The sequence below is a fragment of the Chiloscyllium punctatum genome, chromosome 38 (genome assembly GCF_047496795.1).
Source record: "Chiloscyllium punctatum isolate Juve2018m chromosome 38, sChiPun1.3, whole genome shotgun sequence".
Classification (NCBI taxonomy): domain Eukaryota; kingdom Metazoa; phylum Chordata; class Chondrichthyes; order Orectolobiformes; family Hemiscylliidae; genus Chiloscyllium; species Chiloscyllium punctatum.
The window spans coordinates 59732435-59752218 of NC_092776.1; the positions used below are offsets into that span (position 1 = coordinate 59732435).

General features: G+C 41.4%; 1 protein-coding gene across 7 annotated transcripts in view; it reads left to right on the plus strand.

The window, feature by feature from the left end:
• Window positions 1-19784, plus strand: part of mypn (myopalladin) — a 304790-nt gene that overhangs the window by 161269 nt on the left and 123737 nt on the right. For 6 of the 7 annotated variants that reach the window (XM_072557964.1, XM_072557967.1, XM_072557968.1 and 3 more), the window contains exons 7-9: window positions 4234-4375; window positions 6729-6752; window positions 18549-18665. In XM_072557964.1, the coding sequence (XP_072414065.1) occupies window positions 4234-4375; window positions 6729-6752; window positions 18549-18665 (283 nt within the window). The remainder of the gene's footprint in view (window positions 1-4233; window positions 4376-6728; window positions 6753-18548; window positions 18666-19784) is intronic. The other variant, XM_072557966.1, reaches the window with a different exon arrangement.

Here is a 19784-nt window from a genome sequence, read left to right on the forward strand (position 1 = left end):
TTATATTTTTCATGATGTTACATGAAAACTAAAAAAATGATGTTGGTTTAATGGTACTATAATGTTGATTAATCAACTTTGTGTAAGATTAAGGAAATTGATGTGGTGACTGTAATATCACAATGCATACAATTAGGCCTTCTTTCACTTTCCGAACTTTGATCATTCATAATTCAATAATAAACGCAAATGGTATGCTCCAGAATGTAATGATGCAAAGTAAAGACTTGCATTCATATAGAGCTTTCTATGATCACTGAGTGTCTCAAAATACTGTACTGCCAATGAGGTACATCTTTTTCTCGTGATATTGTTTAAGGATAAAATCATGGCCAAGACACTGGGAATGCTCTCCCAACTGCATGGAAATAGTAACACAGAAAGTTTTACATTCACCCAAGCAAGTAGGTGAAGCTAGAGTCTAATGTCTCATCCAAAAGAGCAGGTCAAGCTTTAGAGTGGGACTTGGACCCAGTACCTTGTAACCTTTAAGAGTGGCACAGTTGCTCAGTGGTTAGCACGGCTGTCTCACAGTGCCAAGGACCTGGGTTCAATTTCACCTTGAGTGACTGTGTGTGTGGAGTTTGCACATTCTTATCATGTATGTATGTGTTTTCTCCAGGTGCTCTGGTTTCCTCCCACAATCCAAGAATATGCAGGTTTGGTGAATTGGCCATGCTAAATTACCCATGCTGTTCAGGGATAAATAGGTTAGGTGCATTAGCTATGGGAAATTCAGGGTTACAGGGATGGTATAAGAGGCTGGGTCTTGTCTGGGTGAGATGCTCCTCAGAGGATTGGTATGGACTTCTTGGGTCGAATCACCTGCTTCCACACTGTAAGGATTTTCAGTGAAGTCAGAGATGAGGCATACAACCAATCGAGTCATGCCTGACACAGTTCAGTAATGGGAGTGATCAGGTTGGAGAAATTCCTGCTTGCCAGTAAAACAGAGGAACCAAAGGCAGCTCTCCTCTAACATTTGCAGAATCATACAGCACAAGAAGCCCTTTGGCCCATCAAGTCTGTGCTGCCAAATAATATACTATTACCAATACTAGTCCTACTTTCCCACTAAGCTTGCACCCTTGAATGTTATGATACATGAGTGCTCATCAAAGTACTTTTTCAGGTTTGTGAGATTATCCTGCCCAAAACATCGACTCTCCTGCTCCTCAGATGCTGCCTGACCTGCTGTGCTTTTTCCTACACCACGCTTTCTGACCCTCCAGCATCTTCAGTCCTCACTTTCTCCCACCTGCCTGGACTCCCCTTCCAGGCAGTGTGTTACAGATCCTACCATCCACTGGGTGAATACTTCTTTCCTCAAATTCCCCACTAAACATCCTGCCTTTCACTTTAAATGTGTGTCCCCAAATCCTTGATCCTTTTGGGAGCAACTTCTTTCTATTCACTCTGTTTATGCCCCTCATAATCTTGTACAACTCTATCAGGCCTCGCTCAACCTTTTCTGCTCCAAAGAAAACAACCCAAACTTATCCAGCCTCTGATTATCACTGAAATGCTCTGTCCCAGGCAACATCCTGGTGAATCTCCCCTGCACTCCCTCCAGTGCAATTACATCATTTCTGTAATGTAGGGACTAGAACTGCTGACAATACTTCAGCTGTGCCCAACTAGAGTTCTGTATATCTTCAATATGACCACCCTGCTTGTATAGTTTATGTCATAAGCGACAAAGGCATCTTTTCCTATGTCGTCTTATTAGGAGAAAGTGAGTACTGCAGATGCTGGAGAGTCAGATTTCGAAAAGTGTGGTGCTGGAAAAACACAGCACGTCAGGCAGCATCCGAGGAGCAGGAAAGTCTCTGTGTGCAATAACAAGTAGAAAATCTGGAGTAAAAGAAACCTTAACATGAAGAAAAAGTGATCTCTATAGCAGCAGAAACTATGCAAATTAATACTATTGCTTTTTGAATTAAAAAGTAAACATTGGCTTTCCCAACAAATTCAAATGTAACTAATTCAAATAACACAGTTAAAAATAGCATTTTTAACTTTGTACACCCCAGTCCAACACCGGCATCTCCAAATCAAATAACACAGATTTGCATGGGGAGTTTTCTTTTATTATAACTCCTTGGGATGACAGCATCGGTGGCAAAACCAGCATTAATTGCTCATCCCTTTTCTCTGAAAAGATGGTGTTGATCCATTTTCTCAAACTGCTACAAACCATTTGGTTTTCGTACGCCTTAGTGCTGTTAGCAAGAGAGTAGAAGGATTTTGGCCTAGACACTGAATATAGATGCAGATGGTGTGTGGATTGGAGGGAAACATGGAGATAGTGGAGCTCCCATGTATCTGCTGCTGTCGCCTTTCTGGGTGATAAGGGACATGGTTTGGAAGTCAGAGGAGACTTGGTGAGTTGCTGCAGTGCATAGTTGTAGATGCTGCTGCCACATTAAAGGGAGTGAATGTGGAAAGTGGGCTCTTCTGTCATCATTGTTGATATACTTCTTGATATTTTCTGTTATAGCTGCATACAATAATGCCATGGCATCAAATTTTAATAGGCTTTCTCTGACTGCTGTGAAAGAAGAACCTCTCTTAAATGTTTTATGCTCAAACTTAAGTGAATTCTATTATTCTCATGTACAGAAAGGAGGAGGAAGAGATAAAAGATTGTCTTCCCTATGGACCGGCCCACTACACTGTCAAATAAAATAACCACTTTGAGGAATAAAAATCATAAGAACTGTGAATGCTGTAAATCAGAAACAAAAACAGAATTTGCTGGAAAAGCTCAGCAGGTCTGGCAGCATTAGAACTCTGTTCTGAGGAAGGGTTACCAGACCCGAAGCATTAACTCTAATTTCTCTTCACAGATGCTGCTGAGCTTTTCCAGAAACTTCTGCTTTTGTGACTTTGAATGAGGAACCTACTTCCATCTTGACACTTGCAATTTCAGTTAAAACATCTTCTGAATTCAATGAGTGAAACTAATCCAACAATACACATTGAAAAAACTTTTGGAGAAGTTGAAATGTGTTCAAACTGCCTTCCCAATATTTGGAATTGCTTTGATTTCACTTTCACTGGCCATTTGAGAATTTCATGACTCACCCTCAAGTTATGTCTTTTCCAGAAGCTTTGATTTTGTGCGATCAAATCAGTAAAATATGCTGTAGTTTCACGAGTTGATTCTTTGTACCATGAAACTGAATGTCTATCCAGGGCAAATTGTATCTGAAAACAAAAACGGCTTCTAGGCAGTTGATTTGTAGACGTTTCACCCCCCCCAGGCTAGGTGACATCTTCAGTGCTTTGGAGCCTCCTGTGAAGCACTTCTGTGTTCTGCAAGTTATTTGGTTCCGTTTCTGCTGCTTCTGGTTGCCAGTTCTGGTAGTTTGTTGTCATGGCCGTAGATTGGATCTAGGCCTTTGTTGATGGAATCTGTGGATGAGTGCCATGCTTCTAGAAATTCTTTGGCTGTCCTCTGTTTAGCTTGTCCTATGAGCATTGTCCCTATGTAATTTGTGGTCTTTGTCCTCTGTGTGTATGGATACAAGGGATAACTGGTTGTGGCATTCAGTGGCAAGTTGGTGTTTGTGGATGCGGATTGTTAGTTGTCTGACTGTTTGTCCTATATAGTGTTTCATGCAGTCTTTGCATGGAATCTTGTAAATTACCTAGACACAACATACCGGCCACTACAATGAACTACTGGAACCGGCAACAGGAAGCAGCAGGAATTGAACCAAATAAATTCCAGAAGACATAGCACAGCAGCACTTCACAGGAGGCTCCAAAGCACTGAAGGTGTCACCTAAATGTCTGAAAATCAACTTCCCAGTTCGGCAGACATACCCATAACTATGGCAACTGGCACCCGAGCTACAAATCTTTATGCAAACTTTGAGCTTGTCGGCAATTTGATGAAATTCTTAAAGTACAAGGATGTTGCTATTTCTCAGTGTATTTATCTATGTCTTTACATAGATAGTACAAGGTGATAGTAATGTTTCCTCCATCCATTCCATGTGTTTACTTAAGAAATTAGATTTTTTTAGTACATTTATCTCTTCCACATGTCAGTGCTTTGTGAACAATAACAAATGTTTATATTACAAAATTCAAACGGTACTCTATGAACTAAAAAATGTAAAGACCATTTAGGGTACTTTTTATACTCCTTTGTAAAACAAGGATATAAGTACTTAGCCGAAGGGAAGAAACAATGCTTTGAATTAACATGTCCACAATTTGCAGCCGCTGCAAGATGTGACAGCTAAAGAGGGGCAGCTGGTTGTGTTGGAATGCCGAATTAAAGGATCACCATTCCCAAAAATGGAATGGTACAGGGAGGAAACCTTAATAGAAGACTCTCCTGATTTTCGAATCCTGCAGAAAAGTAAGTTTGTTATTACATGGCTGACTAATTAACACAGCAAATGTCATATACGTATTCTGGAATTGCATTAATTGGAAGTCTGTATAGAAAGTTCAACAGGTGGAGATTAATTTTCTTTTGTAGGCAAGAAATATTTGGGCACTGTTCCACATTGACAGGTCGATGCCAGTGTTGTCTCTGTGGTGGAAAAGCTTTACTTGTGGCACAAGTAAGGCATAAACCTTACAGGGAGATGTTGTCAGCACCCCTAGTCTTTGTGTTTTAGTGTGCTCGGCCAATGTAGAGCCAATCATATTGGCTGAAGGTTGGCACCTATAATACTGGACACTTGAGGAGAAGCTAAGATGGATGATCCAGCCTTATCTTCTGCACTAGTAATGGTAAAAAGAGGGCTATACAATGCTACGAGGTTAGATATGTCTTATTATTCTGCTTCTGATGACCAATTTCACCTCATGGCTCCCCTCTTTAGAACTGCTAACTCTGCCCAATTTAACATGCGACTAGATCATACAGCAAAATACAGGGTGTCTCAGTATGTAAATGGAGCTATGTTTCCACCACCATTATGTGATGACCACGCATATCACATCTGTCAATGGTGGATACATCTGCAACAGGCAGATAGATGAAAACATGTATTTCCTTCATGTTTTTTTTCACTGCCTGATGCAGGCCCAGACTGACAGCTATGTCCTTCAGGTGTCGGCTAGCTTAGTGAATAGTGATGCTACTGAGCCACACTTGGGATGGAGTTTTGAAGTCTCCCCAACTGGTGTACCCTTGCTAGTCTCAGATGGCAGATAGGAGGTTTGCTAGCCTGTGTTTGACCTGATAACTTCTGTAGTGCAGAATCAATGTCAAAGACTCACAAAATAACTTCTCTTAACTGTACCACTGGGCAGCTGCCTCTGAATTGAACTGAATTAACCTTAGAACATAGAACATTACAGCACAGTACAGGCCCTTCAGTCCTCGATGTTACGCTGACCTGTGGTACCCATCTGAAGCCCATCTAACTGACACAATTCAATTTTCATCCATATGTTTATTCAATGATCATTTAAATGCCCTTAAAGTTAGAAAGTCTATTACTGTTGCAGGCAGTGTGTTTCACGTCCCTACTACTCTCGGAGTAAAGAAACTACCTCTGACATCTGTCATACACCTATCACCCCACAATTTAAAGCTATGTCCCCTCATGCTAGCCATCACCTTCTGAGAAAAAACATTCTCACTGTTCACCCTATCTAACCCTCTGATTATCTTATATGTCTCAATTAAGTCACCTCTCAGCCTCCTTCTCTCTAATGAAAACAGCCTCAAATCCCTCAGCCTTTCCTCATAATACCTTCCCTCCATACCAGGCAACATTCTAGTAAATCTCCTCTGAACCCTTCCCAAAGCTTCCATATCTTCCTACAATGCGATGACCCAGAACTGTACACAATACTCCAAGTGTGGCCACACCAGAGTTTTGTAAGCTAAAGCATGACCTCATGGCTCTGAAACTCAATTCCTTTACCAATAAATGCAAACACACCATATGCCTTCTTAATAACCCTATCAACCTGGCAACTTTGAGGCATCTATCTATGTACATGGACACGGTGATCTTTCTGCTCATCTACACTATCAAGAATCTTACCATTAGCCCAGTAATCTTTATTCCTGTTGCTTCTTCCAAAGTGAATCACCTCACACGTTTCCACATTAAACTCTATTTGCCACCCCTCAGCCCACCTCTGCAGCTTATCTATGTCCCTCTGTAACCTGCAACATCCTTCATCACTATCCACAATTCCACTGACCTTGGTGTCATCCGTAAATTTACTAAGCCATCTTTTTATTGTCACATGTTCTCAAATGAGTACAGGGAAAAGTTTATAAGTCAGCACTTGCAGCACCATCTAAGGTACCTAGGAATGTGACTGAACTGGATAGCTTGCACTGTCACTTTAGAGGCAGTTAACAATCGACCACATTGCTACAGGTCCAGAATCTCTCAGAGATCAGCCAAAGAAAGAACTAGATATTTCCTTCGCTAGAGAACTTTAGTGAACTAAATGAGTTCTTTTTAAACAACAGTCTGTTAATTTCATGTTCACCATTATTCATAGCTTTGTATTTCATTCTTAACATTTGCATTTAAGTTGTCAAGCTAAGATTTGAAGTTATGTCTCAAAATTCTTGCCTTGAAACTGTTGCCAATGTGCTATCGGTTCAGTTTCAGTTATAGAGTTGGACTGTTGTCAAATGCAACTTTTTGTAAATGTTGTCCAAATTAAAATATCCTCATGAACTTTACTTTTTCTTCCATTCTCCTTTCCTGTTTCTCCTGATGTTTATTTAGAGCCACGGTCAATGAGTGATTCAGGTAAGTGGTTGAGTCTTTCTCATCCCCTTCTGCAATGCCAACCATAAGGAGAGGTTTTACAGACTTTTTTAAGGGGAAATGCAAGTGTTCACTCTGCCTTTTTTTAAATTGAGTCTCATAGCAAGCCTCAGCCTTTCTAAACATGCAGGCAGATAATGTGCTATCAGTCAAGCTGCAACAGTATTCAAGAGCACATTAACATTGTGAGGTTATTAAAGGTGTACAATGCTCCGTAATACTGCCATTCTATTGTAGCTGCAGCCTAAATCCAAACTTAGCAATTTAGTAATGGAGCAAGAATCCCCTTGATCAGAAGTGAATTTGTTGACCAGGAGGTTGGACAAGGAAGCTTCACTTGTGAAGTCATTTATATGAGAATTGGTGAGGATATGTGGTCAGTAAATTTTGTAATATTCCAATTTGAACTCCCTTTGTATACATTAGCAACTATTATGAAAATTACAACAAGCCACCTTTAGTTCGGTATTTTATTACAAAGTTATTGAGGTCACTGTGCACACAGAGATGAGTATTGGCAACCTGGTATTGTCCCTCAGCGACAGTGTAATGTTACAGCAGCCACAAAGTCACAATGTCCATGGCACAAAGTCAGCATGGCTGACACTCCCTTTCACCTTCTCTCACCCTAGTCACTGTTTAATCATCAGGTCACACACTTTACCTGTCCTTAGATGCATCCCATCTGAAAACCTTCTCAGTTTAACCATAGTATTACATAGTAGCAGTCCCTACTTCTCTTTCCCCAATGCCCACTGGAAACCCACAGCTTGTCATTGAAATGTGATGTGGATGTTAGGAGATTACAGGGTGACCTGGACAGGTTAGGTGAGTGGACAGATGCATGGCAGATGCAGTTTAATGTGGATAAGTGTATGGTTATCCACTTTGGTGGCAAGAACAGGAAGGCAGATTACTACCTAAATAGAATCAATTTAGGTAAAGGGGCAGTACAGAGAGATCTGGGTGTTCTTGTACAGCAGTCAATGAAGGTAAGCATGCAGGTACAGCAAGTAGTGAAGAAAGGCATGCTGGCCTTCATAAGAAGAGGGATTGAGTATAGAAGCAAAGAGGTTCTTCTGCAACTGTACAGGGCCCTGGTGAGACAACACCTGGAGTACTGTGTGCAGTTCTGGTCTCCAAATTTGAGGAAAGACATCCTGGCTATTGAGGGAGTGCAGCGTAGGTTCACGAGGTCAATTCCTGGAATGGCGGGATTACCTTACACTGAAAGACTGGAGCGACTGGGCTTGTATACCATTGAGTTTAGAAGATTGAGAGGGAATATGATTGAGACATATAAGATTATTAAAGGACTGGACACTCTGGAGCGGGAAACATGTTTCCGCTGATGGGTGAGTGCCGAACCAGAGGACACAGCTTAAAAATACGGGGTAGACCATTTAGGACAGAGATGAGGAGAAACTTCTTCACCCAGAGAGTGGTGGCTGTGTGGAATGCTCTGCCCCAGAGGGCAGTGGAGGCCCAGTCTCTGGATTAATTTAAGAAAGAGTTGGATAGAGCTCTCAAGGATAGTGGAATCAAGGGTTATGGAGATAAGGCAGGAACAGGATACTGATTAAGGATGATCAGCCATGATCATATTGAATGGTGGTGCAGGCTCGAAGGGCAGAATGGCCTACTCCTGCACCTATTGTCTATAGTCTATTGTGCTGTAGGAGAACATCACATACCAGCAAGCATTCAGATAAGTCCAAACATGAGATTTTATTGACAGCCAACAAAAAGAAACTGCAGTTCAGACCCATAATGCAATACATCTGCAACAGGCAGATAGGTGAGGACGTGTATTTCCTTCATGCTGGAATCTTGACCTGAGAGTCTATGACGGTCTTCTCATCTACTGGAACTGGGTGTCAATCAGGTCCTGGCAACCTGTGGTGCCTGATGCAGCCAAGCTGTGTCAGTGATAAAAAGAGACCTTCCTCCAGCTCAATGCTCTCAATTTTCTTCTTAGATAACTGCTCCCATTACCTAGTTCCTCAGCACCTATCATATCGCCTACTCTCATTTCCCCCAGTTCCTCAACACATAGCGTATTGCCTGCGTTTGTTTCCCCTAGTTTCTCGGCACCTATCTCATTGGTTGCTCCCCTTCCCCTTGTTCCTCAGAACCTATCACATAGCCTTGTTCTCACACCAAGTTATTACAGCATACTCTGTCTGGACTATACTGAAGGAACCCACACCTCTGCACCCAGACCAAACCAAGCATTTTGCATTTGGAGATTGGCATGTGATGGCAGGGAAGGCAGCTCACAGGATACACTGTCAGTACTAGGCCCTGCCTGGTCATCAGGTGCCCACCCAGAGCTTCCATGTCCACAATTACCCCTCTCTATTCAAGCAGGCCATTTCTACCCATCCCCCAATGTGGAGACCCACCATATTGAACTTCACTTCTCACTGTCTTCCCTGCTGTCTGAGCTCTGACATTACACCTTAATGATGTCCACCCCACTGCTCGATGCTCCCCCAGTAGAGGCATGGTAGTAATCACTGCCAATAAACCCCCCTCCCATAGCATGCCTTGTCTTGTGATGTTGTTTGGAATACCCCCAAATATCATGTTTTCCCATCACTGTCCTTGATGCCACCTCTGCACATGCCTCTTTCCCTCCCCCTACCATCCTCCAGCCTTGACTATCTGTCCCTTTTGACAGTGATGTCCACCCACTGGCCCCCTCCATCCTCCTTAATGAACGACAGACTGTATTTGCCTTAGACCTCTGACCAGACACCAACCCTGGTTTTGCAGCTCCAGACTGACAATATGTGATTCCGTGCACTGCTGCTGGCTGTAATCAATTGACCATCAGCTACACCCTCCAGACAGCAGTTGGACAGATTCCCTGACGGTGAGTGTCCCAAAAGGATGACTGATCATGACTGGAGTGTGAGCCAGTGCCTGATGTACTGAGACCCCTGACAGACATGCATCCACAGCTTCTGACATGGCCATTTGGTTGAATGAATTTGCCATGCCTACTACATAGGCAGCTGGTAAATGCTGCAGTTGTTAGAAAGATGTCTCCCTGTGCTGATTATCAAGGTAGTTCCCCACCCCCAAACCTAACCTGGGCACATTCTTACCGATTATCTTCACAAGCAGCCTCTCCATGTATCTAGACAAAGGAGCTCATCATTACAGCTGTACTGACAGCCTTTAGGCTCTGGTTGAAATGCATGATGATGTGCTTCACTGTCTTCCCTGCTGTCTGAGCTCTGACATCACACCTTAATGATGTCCACCCCGCTGCTCGATGCTCCCCCTGTAGAGGCATGGTAGTAATCACTGCCAATAAACCCCCCTCCCATAACATGTCTTGTCTTGTGATGTGATCCTACACTGGCCTGGAGGTGCTCTTTAGTACTCACAGCAAAGATGCCAAGAATCCTCCTGTTGGAAGGATGTAGTGGTGTATCTTGCACAGCAGAGGGGGTTAGAGGTAAGGATAACCAAGATGCTCACTAATCAACTAGTGATGGCAGCAACTAAGAAGGAAAAGCAGGAGACCAGTAGTCAATGTTAGGATAGAGAATCTATTGCCAGGTCAGTTGTTTGCAGTACTGCCAGAAAGGACCTCATTTTTAAAAACAAAACATTTATTTATTTGTGAGATTGTGAGTTGTTGACATGTACTTACGTTTCCAATTGGCTCAAAGGTTTTGAATAGTTGCACTCTGTGATCATTGCAGGATGTATTTTGTTTCCATGGTTAGAAAAACTTATGGATACAATTTCAAGCGAAGTATTTTGTTTTATAAAATCAAACAAGATCTTAGCCATGACATATTACACAGCCTGTGGGATAAGGACTTAGAGTCATTGGATGTACAGCATGGAAACAGACTCTTCAGTCCAACTCATCCATGCCAACTAGATATCCTAAACTAATCTAGTCCCATTTGCCAGTACTTGGCCCATATCCCTGTAACCCCTTCCTATTCATATACCTATCCAGATGCTTTTTAAATGTTGTAATTGTACCAGTCTCCAGCAGCTCATTCCATACATGTGCCACCCTCTGTGTAAAGATGTTTCTTAGGCCCCTTTTGAATTTTTTCATTGTCACACGAAACCCATGATCTCTAATTCTGGACTCCCCCACCCAGGGAAACAAACTTGTCCATTTACCCTATCCATGCCCCTCATGATTTTATAAGCCTCCATATAGGTCACCCCTCAGCCTCTGATGCTCCAAGGAAAACAGCCCCAGCCTATTCAGCCTCTCCCTACAGCTTTCATTAGTGAAAACAAGAATGAAACAGTACTTTAAGAGGTTGGTACAAAGTCTTGGTAATACTGAAAAAAATGCTGCAATAATAACGGCTGCTGCCTTACCGATGAAAAGGAAAGAGTTTTTCATTCTTTTGTTGAGGCATATCAGCTTTGAACAAATGCAGAAGCCAAGTAGAGGCAGTAAACTCTTGATTTTGTCTTCGATGGAAATGGGCATCTTAATTTTGTTATTGTTACAGTCATCCAGGTGAGTAAACTTCTGTACCTTATCCCTCATTCTCCTGAATATCACCCATCCTCCATGGCAACTCGTGCAAAATCCACCATGGACAAACTGCAGGAACGATATTGAGATTCAACAAAATGAAGTTCTAAATATCTGTCACAGACTTCACTGTTCAAAAAAGATCTCAAAATGCATTCAATGATTTTTTTAAAAAACCCTTAAGTAGTTTTTCCATTATAAAGATAAATAGTTGTATTCATAACACCATTTCAAACATCAATTAATCTATGAATAACCTCTTTGAAATGTCAGTCTGTGAACTTGAAGTTCCCCACTGTGATAATGATAGGTAGGAATAGCAGTGATTCTATAATAATCAGGCTTAGAGCTACTGAAACAGTTAGCCCATACTCTTCCAACTCTCAGACACAGGCAGGCATGATTTTATTTTCAATTTTTAAATGGAAGGCTATTCAAATAATTTGACAGCTTGACATTTGTACATCCTTCATAAGCACTTAGGTCTTCTCTAAAACAAAGTGCAAGTGCACAGAGCAGGATAAGGCTTTTGCTTCAATGAAAATGAAGCCTGTTTTAACTTAGTATTGATTCATATAGCTTTGCTGAATTTGGATTTCCTCTTTGCGGGAATCATACCCTGCTCCATTTCTCCTCCTGTTCCCAGCAGAAATAGGATCTGTTCGAAATGGAGACAAGAACTTCAGGATTCCAGTCTTATTTGCAATTTTTGAAGGTTCTTGAAATCGTCATGGAAGAGTAGGGTTTGAATCTCAGGTGGCACAAAAACATGCGGAAAGACCTGGTCTCAGGCCCTATCTCAGGCTATAATTAGAGTCTTCTGAGCTGTTTTCCACAATGAACTATCTGTAGCTTTAATGTATCATAACTAGAACCTACAGTACAAACTTAACCTGACATTTTCAAGGGAGTTCACTCCTTTCTGATTTTCCCATAATCAGCATTTAACAACAAGCAATTCTACTGACTGACTTTCGTTCATATATTTTTTAAGGAAAGAAGTATGTCCAATGAATTGAAAGTGTTAATGCTTATTTTGAGTGTTAGCATGGGTAGTCAATTTTAATTAACTAATATAAATTTTTGATTTTATTTATTTAATATTTCAACATTTTAAACCACATTTATTTTACTGAAAGTTTGGCTTTTTTAGGAACATCCAATTCACTGACGTCAATGTTACACTTGATTTCTGAAAGAACTAGAGAATTGATGAAATATCTCAATTAGTCAATCTTGAACAAAAGTCAGATGTTGGTTCAGAATCAAATTTCTTGTATTACAATTACAGTTTTCAGCCCGAAAAAGTGACTGCATCTGATACTGCAATGGCTCGACCAAATGAGGTTTCTCTGAAACAAAAACAGGAAAATGTTTGAAATACTCGGGTATGGCAGCATTTAGAGTCATAGAGATGCACAGTACTGAAGCAGATCCTTCGGTCCATCTTGTCCATGCTGACCAGATATCCAAGATAAATCTAGTCCCATTTGACCCATAGCCCTCCAAACCTTTTCTACTCATATCCCCATCCAGATGCCTTTAAATGTTATAATTATACCAGCCTCCACACTTCTTCTGGCAGATCATTCCACACATGCAACACCCTCTGTGGGGAAAAAGCTACCTGTTAAGTTCCTTTCAAATCTTTTCCCTCTCACTCTAAACCTATGCCCTCTGATTCTAGACTATTTATCCTATCCATGCCCCTCATGATTTTGTAAACCTCTATAAAGTCACTCCTCAGTCTCCAACACTCCAAAGAAAATAGCCCCAGCTGATTAAGCCTCTCCCTTTCACACACAGCCTCCATCCCAGGCAATATCCTTGTAAATCTTTTCTGAACCCTTTCAAGTTTCACAACATCTTTCTTATAGCAGGGAGACCAGAATTGCACACAATATTCCAACAGTAGCCTAATCAATGTCCTGTACAGCCTCAACATGACCTCCCAATTCCTATATTCAATGCTCTGACCAATAAAGGAAAGCTTACCAAATGGTTTCTTCATGTCCTATTTACTTTCAATGAATTACGAACCTGCACTTCAAGATCGCTTTGTTCAGCAACACTCCTCAGGACCTTACCATTAAGTGTGTAAGTCCTGCCCTGATTCGCTTTTCCAAAATGGAGCACCTCCAATTATCTAAATTACACTCCATCTGCCACTCCTCAGCCCATTGGCCGATCTGATCAAGATCCTGTTGTACTGTGAGGTAACCTTCTTCACTGTCCACTACACCTCCAATTTTGGTGTCACCTGCAAACTTACTAACTATACCTCCTATGTTCACGTCTAAATCATTTATATAAATGATGAAAAGTAGTGGACCCAGCACCGATCCTTGTGGCACTCCACTGGTCACAGGTCTCCAGTCTGAAAAGCAGTTTGTAGAGACAATGGGTTAATGAACAGAAATTTCCCTCCAAAGGCAGAACACAGAAATCAAACGGTTTCCAAATGTTTTTCTTATGTCTTGAGGAAGCAGTCACTCATTCTAATTTTCAAGGGGAGCATATTTAACCAGTCCAGAGACAGCCAGGATGGGGTAGGGGGCTTCTAAAGCTGGAGAGCCAATGAGAGACTGTCCAGCTTGAAACATGCAGAAGACTTTGATGGTTGAGAATAAATAAGAGAGAGCATGATTGAAGACAGAGATGCCACACCCCACCTGCAAACTTTTCAACTTTAATTTACAAAGTTTTTTGTTCGCAGCCAGGTTACTGCAGGACAGAGAAGGGAAGGTAGAGAAGATTTGGACCCCTTTTCCTACTCTTTTCCTCATGCAGGCAGAGAGGGTGGAGGAACCCCTAAATAGGGGGATGTATTGATACTCTTGCAGCCACATAGGCAGGGAGAGTTTCTCGTCCAATTTATAGCATGACAGCCCAGCCTAATACTGGAATATCACGTCTGGGCTCCTGAACCAGCCCCTACAATCAGCAGGAACCTGAGGACTGACTGGAAAATTTCCCTCTATAGGCTTTTACTGAGGCTGATCAGCAACCTGCTGTGCTCCTGATCCCACCTCCACAAAAGTGGCTCATAGTCGGGGTGGAGTCAGGGTGCTGGACAGGCTGGCTGAAACAGCTCCACCATTGAGTCTGGTCCCGGTGGCTTTAAAAATTCAGACATTTCATATAGAGTCATAGAGATATACAGCATGGAAACAGACTCTTCGGTCCAACCCGTACATGCTGACCAGATATCCCAACCCAATCTAGTCCCACCAGCCAGCACCAGGCCCATATCTCTCCAAACCCTTCCTATTCATATACCCATCCAGATGCCTCTTAAATATTGCAATTGTACCAGCCTCCACCACATCCTCTGGCAGCTCATCCCATACTCATACCACCCTCTGCGTGAAAAAGTTGCCTCTTAGGTCTCTTTTTTTTATCTTTCACCTCTCACCCTAAACCTATGCCCTCTAGTTCTGGACTCTCTGACCTCAGGGAAAAGACTTTGTCTATTTATTCTATCCATGCCCCTCATAATTTTGTAAACCTCTATATGGTCACCCCTCAGCCTCCGGCGCTCCAGGGAAAACAGCCCCAGCCTGTTCAGCCTCTCCCTATAGCTCAAATCCTCCAACTCTGGCAACATTCTTGTAAATCTTTTCTGAACTCTTTCAAGTTTCATAACATCTTTCCGATAGGAAGGAGCCCAGAATTGCACACAATATTCTAACAGTGGCCTAACCAATGTCCTGTACAGCTGCAACATGACCTCCCAATTCCTGTACTCAATGCTCTGACCAATAAAGGAAGGCATACCAAACGCCTTCTTCACTATCCTATCTACCTGCAACTCCACTTTCAAGGAGCTACGAACCTGCACTCCAAGGTCTCTTTGTTCAGCAACACTCCGTAGGACCTTACTATTAAGTCCTGCTAAGATTTGCTTTCCCAAAAATGCAGCACCTCACATTTATCTGAATTAAACTCCATCTGCCACTTCTCAGCCCATTGGCCCATCTGGTCAAGATCCTGTTGTAATCTGAGGTAACCCTCTTCGCTGTCCACCACACCTCCAATTTTGGTGTCATCTGCAAACTTACTAACTGTACCTCTTTTGCTCGCATCCAAATCATTTATGTAAATGACAAAAAGTAGAGGACCCAGCACCGATCCTTGTGGCACTCCACTGGTCACAGGCCTCCAGTCTGAAAAACAACCCTCCACCACCACCACAGAGGTCTTCTACCTTTGAGCCAGTTCTGTATCCAATGCCTAGTTCTCCCTGTATTCCATGAGATCTAACCTTGCTAATCAGTCTCCCATAGGGAACCTTGTCGAACGCCTTACTGAAGTCCATATAGATCACATCTACTGCTCTGCTCTCATCAATCTTCTTTGTTACTTCTTTAAAAAACTCAGTCAAGTTTGTGAGACATGATTTCCAAGCACAAAGCCATGTTGACTATCCCTAATCAGTCCTTGCCTTTCCAAATACATGTACATCCTGTCCCTCAGGATTCCCTCCAACAACTTGCCCACCACCAAGGTCAGGCTCACTGGTCTATAGTTCCCCGGCTTGTCTTTACCACCCTTCTTAAACAGTGGCACCACGTTTGCCAACCTCCAGTCTTCCGGCACCTCACCTGTGACTATCGATGATACAAATATCTCAGCAAGAGGCCCATCTGTCACCTTTCATCAGAACCAGTTTCTCTGAGATTTTATTTCCTCAGCTGATCTATAATAGGTTCAGTGGGGGAAAGTTCCCATTTGTGGAAAAGAAGCTGCAGATGTGCACCTTAGGTGGTGAGGTTAGTGTGTCAAATTACTGGCACTTTGACACGGAGATCAGACATTGAACACACTTGGTCCTTTCAGAAACCATTGACCTGGAGTGAAAGCGAATTATCCTTGGCGATGGGAACTACTTAAGAAGAAACAAGTCCTACATATACTTGTTTATTGTAATTAATGACCAATTAATCAAAGCATTGTTCTTTACACCTAAGCTCCTATCAAACGAGGCTCTATACGGCAAACTATGCCTCATAGAATTAACCCTGTTATTTCAGATTAAAATCTACAAATATGCTACGCGTCTTATGAAACTGCATATTCTTTGCAGATAACTTGTAGTTGGTGTTGAAAGAGATCCAAATGTTACATGTTACAAAGGAAATATTTGGATGCCTGATGAAATTTCTCCAGGTCAAATTGCCCTGACACAAGCACCACACTTGAAGCAGCTGAGTGATGTTGTAAATTGGTGTTTTTGCTGTCAACCCCTGTTGCCAAGTGACTGTTCTCACTCTGTCAATGCATGCCAGCATACAAGAGGTTTCACCCTCATCCCTCTTTGGACAGCCAGTGACTCTTAGGGCAGTAGTCAATGTTTGGAGCTTTTACCTCAGACTCCATGGTTAGCTCACTGTACAAAAGGAGCTTGTAATTAGTTTAAGTTCTTTCTTCCTTTCACATAGTAATTCACAAATATTTCTGCAAAGTTATTTGTGTAAACTTAAAATGTCTGTTCATCTACCATTTCTCTATTTTTCATTATTAATCCATAGACTCACTGTCCAGAGGATCAACTCTCACTTTGTCACCTTTCATTTCATGTGTTTCTAGCTGTTTTTCTTTTGTATTATAATTTCCTCTTCCTTATTAACTTTTCAGTCATTCTTAGTTGTTCTTTAGTTTCTGTCCAACCTTCTGACCCAACACTCTTCTTTGCGGAATCACACTCTTTTTTTTCTTGCAGTTTGATATCTTTAACTTCTTTAATTAGCCACCAATGGTGCATCTTTACCTTTCTCACGAGAATGTATCTTTTCTGAGCATTCTGAAATATTGCCATAAATGATGTAAACTGCATGTTTACTGACCTTTCTCTTAATCACAACTGCTAGCTGTATCTCCATGTCTTCCTCATTCCTCCTTCTTATGCTTAAAACTCGAGTGTTCGATCCGTTCTTCACTCCCTCAAATTATATGAAGAATTCAACTATATTATGATCAGTATTACCTCAAATCATTAATTAGTCCTGCAGCCGTTTATTGAAGAAACAAGTAGATGCAACACTGAGATTCAAAATCTGGGTTACCTCAATAAACAGGCATGTTAACTTCTTTGTTATTACTCTTCCCACCAAAAGAAATATTATTTTTCTGCATTTATTTTCCATTTCAATGTTTGAAATATTTAGAGCAGATCACTGGTCAATCTTTTGTACTGAAGAAAACGAAAACTACAAGTGACCTTATAATTTAGCTTTCAGCCATTTTAGCATTGTTGTGAATCTTGGAGTAAATCATTCAACGTATCTTTCCTGAGATTTAGTGCCCAAAGTTAAATACAGTTAAAAACACACACCACCAGGTCATAGTCCAACAGGTTTATTTGAAAGCACTAGCTTTTGGAATGCTGCTTCTACATCAGGTGGTTGTGTCTGAAAACTAGTGCTTTCAAATAAACCTGTTGGACTATAATCTGCTATTGTGTGATTTTTAACTTTGTACACCCACTCCAACACCAGCATCTCCAAATCAAAACTTAAACACAGTATTCAAGATGTGATTTGCCAAGAGCACTGTATTTCAACCCTCCTGAGATAAATGTCAACATTCCATTAAACTACTTGGTCTATTTTTGTAAATTTCAGAGATTTTTCAGGTCTTTAGTCACTCTTTTTTTTTCACCATTTAGAGAATACTCCCATTTATATATTAGGAGCCTCAAGGTTAGTTATTTAAAAATTTGATGGGACTTGAACTGAAATGACATGTACTGACCATAGCCTGTGTTTTTATTTCATAGATCATAGAATCCCTACAATGTGGAAACAGACTATTTGGCCCAACAAGTCCACACCGACCCCTTGAAGAGTAATCCACCCAGACCCATTCCCCTACCCTATATATCCCCCTGCCAATGCACCTAACCTAAACATCCCTGAACTCTATGGGCAATTTAGCATGGTCAATTCACTGAACCTGCACATCTTTGGACTGTGGGGGGAAACCGGAGCAAACCCACATAGACGCAGGGAAAGTTTGCAAACTCCACATAGACAGTCGCCTGAGGCTGAAATTGAACTGGGGTCCCTGGCGATGTGAGGCAGTAATGCTAATCACTGAGCCACTGTGCCACCCATGGTATAAAAGCAAGCACAGTTAATTTTAGTCTGGTTACTAGAAAAAGAAATCAGAAAATCACTGTGACATGTTACAATATGAACGATACTTGAGGATTGTCTATAAGTATCAGTAATCTACTTGAATCGTTTCAGAAGAGATCTGCACCCTGGTAATTGCTGAAGCTTTCTCTGAAGACTCTGGGATGTTCACTTGTACAGCCAGCAACAAGTATGGCACAATGTCGAGTTCTGCTCAACTCACAGTCCACGGTAAGTTATCATTATTCCTTTAACATTGCAATGGTATGTTCTGAGGTTGATTTTTTTTCACAGAAGCAGATTATTATTCCAAATGTACATCAGATCCACAGGACCAGGGAGCATATAGCAAATTCCCCGGATTAAACACCACTTTCCTGTAATGAGGCAGTAGTGTCAAGTGAGCAGTTTTAAGCGATTAAACTGCAGTACTTCAGGATTGTGCCATCTCTTGGGATAATGCAACAATTTCATAGGATTAAGAAGCAGGATCATGGATTCAGCACCAATAACTGGATTAAATGTCTGTTTTACAGGATTTAAGCAGCAGACCCAGGGGTTTAGATTGCTGCTTGACAGGACTTGATGAACCAATTAATCATCTTCTTTGCTATTGTGATTCCATTATTAAGCAGCAGTGTCATCGGACCCAAAAGCAGCTCCATAGAATTAGGCAGCAGTCTGATAAGAAAAAACAACAGTCTCTTGGGATTATATAGCAGTTTCTTGGGATTAAATAACTGTCGCTTGGGATTATATAATAGACTCACTGGATTTGCAGCATTTTTTCAGGATAACACCATTTGCACAGGATTAGCAGCAGCATCACTGGATAAAACATTAGTCTCATGGGATTACAGTTTTGCAGAATAAAACAACAGTTGTATGGGATTAGCAGCAATTTTGTAGGATTAAATAACTATCTGACAAAATAGAACAAAAATAAGTGAATCAGAAAACTGATAAAATGAATGTTGTTCGATGAGATTAAATAACTGTTGCAAGCAATTTTGATTTTCCTATTTTAATTTTGGCATGAAGGTACCTTCACAGGAGTTTCAGATGATTTTCTGATCAGTGTCAGTTTGACTCCATTATTAATAATTTCTTGGGGTTTCATTGCTACTTGAGTATATGATTTTGGCTCACTGAACCATCCTGATATATTGAAGTTAGGGACAAGATGACTTGTAAACCTCTATAAAGTCACCCCTCAGCCTCCAACGCTCCAGGGAAAACAGCCCCAGCCTGTTCAGCCTCTCCCTATAGCTAAAGTCCTCCAACCTTGAGAACATCCTTGTAAATCTTTTCTGAACCCTTTCAAGTTTCACAACATCTTTCCGATAGGAA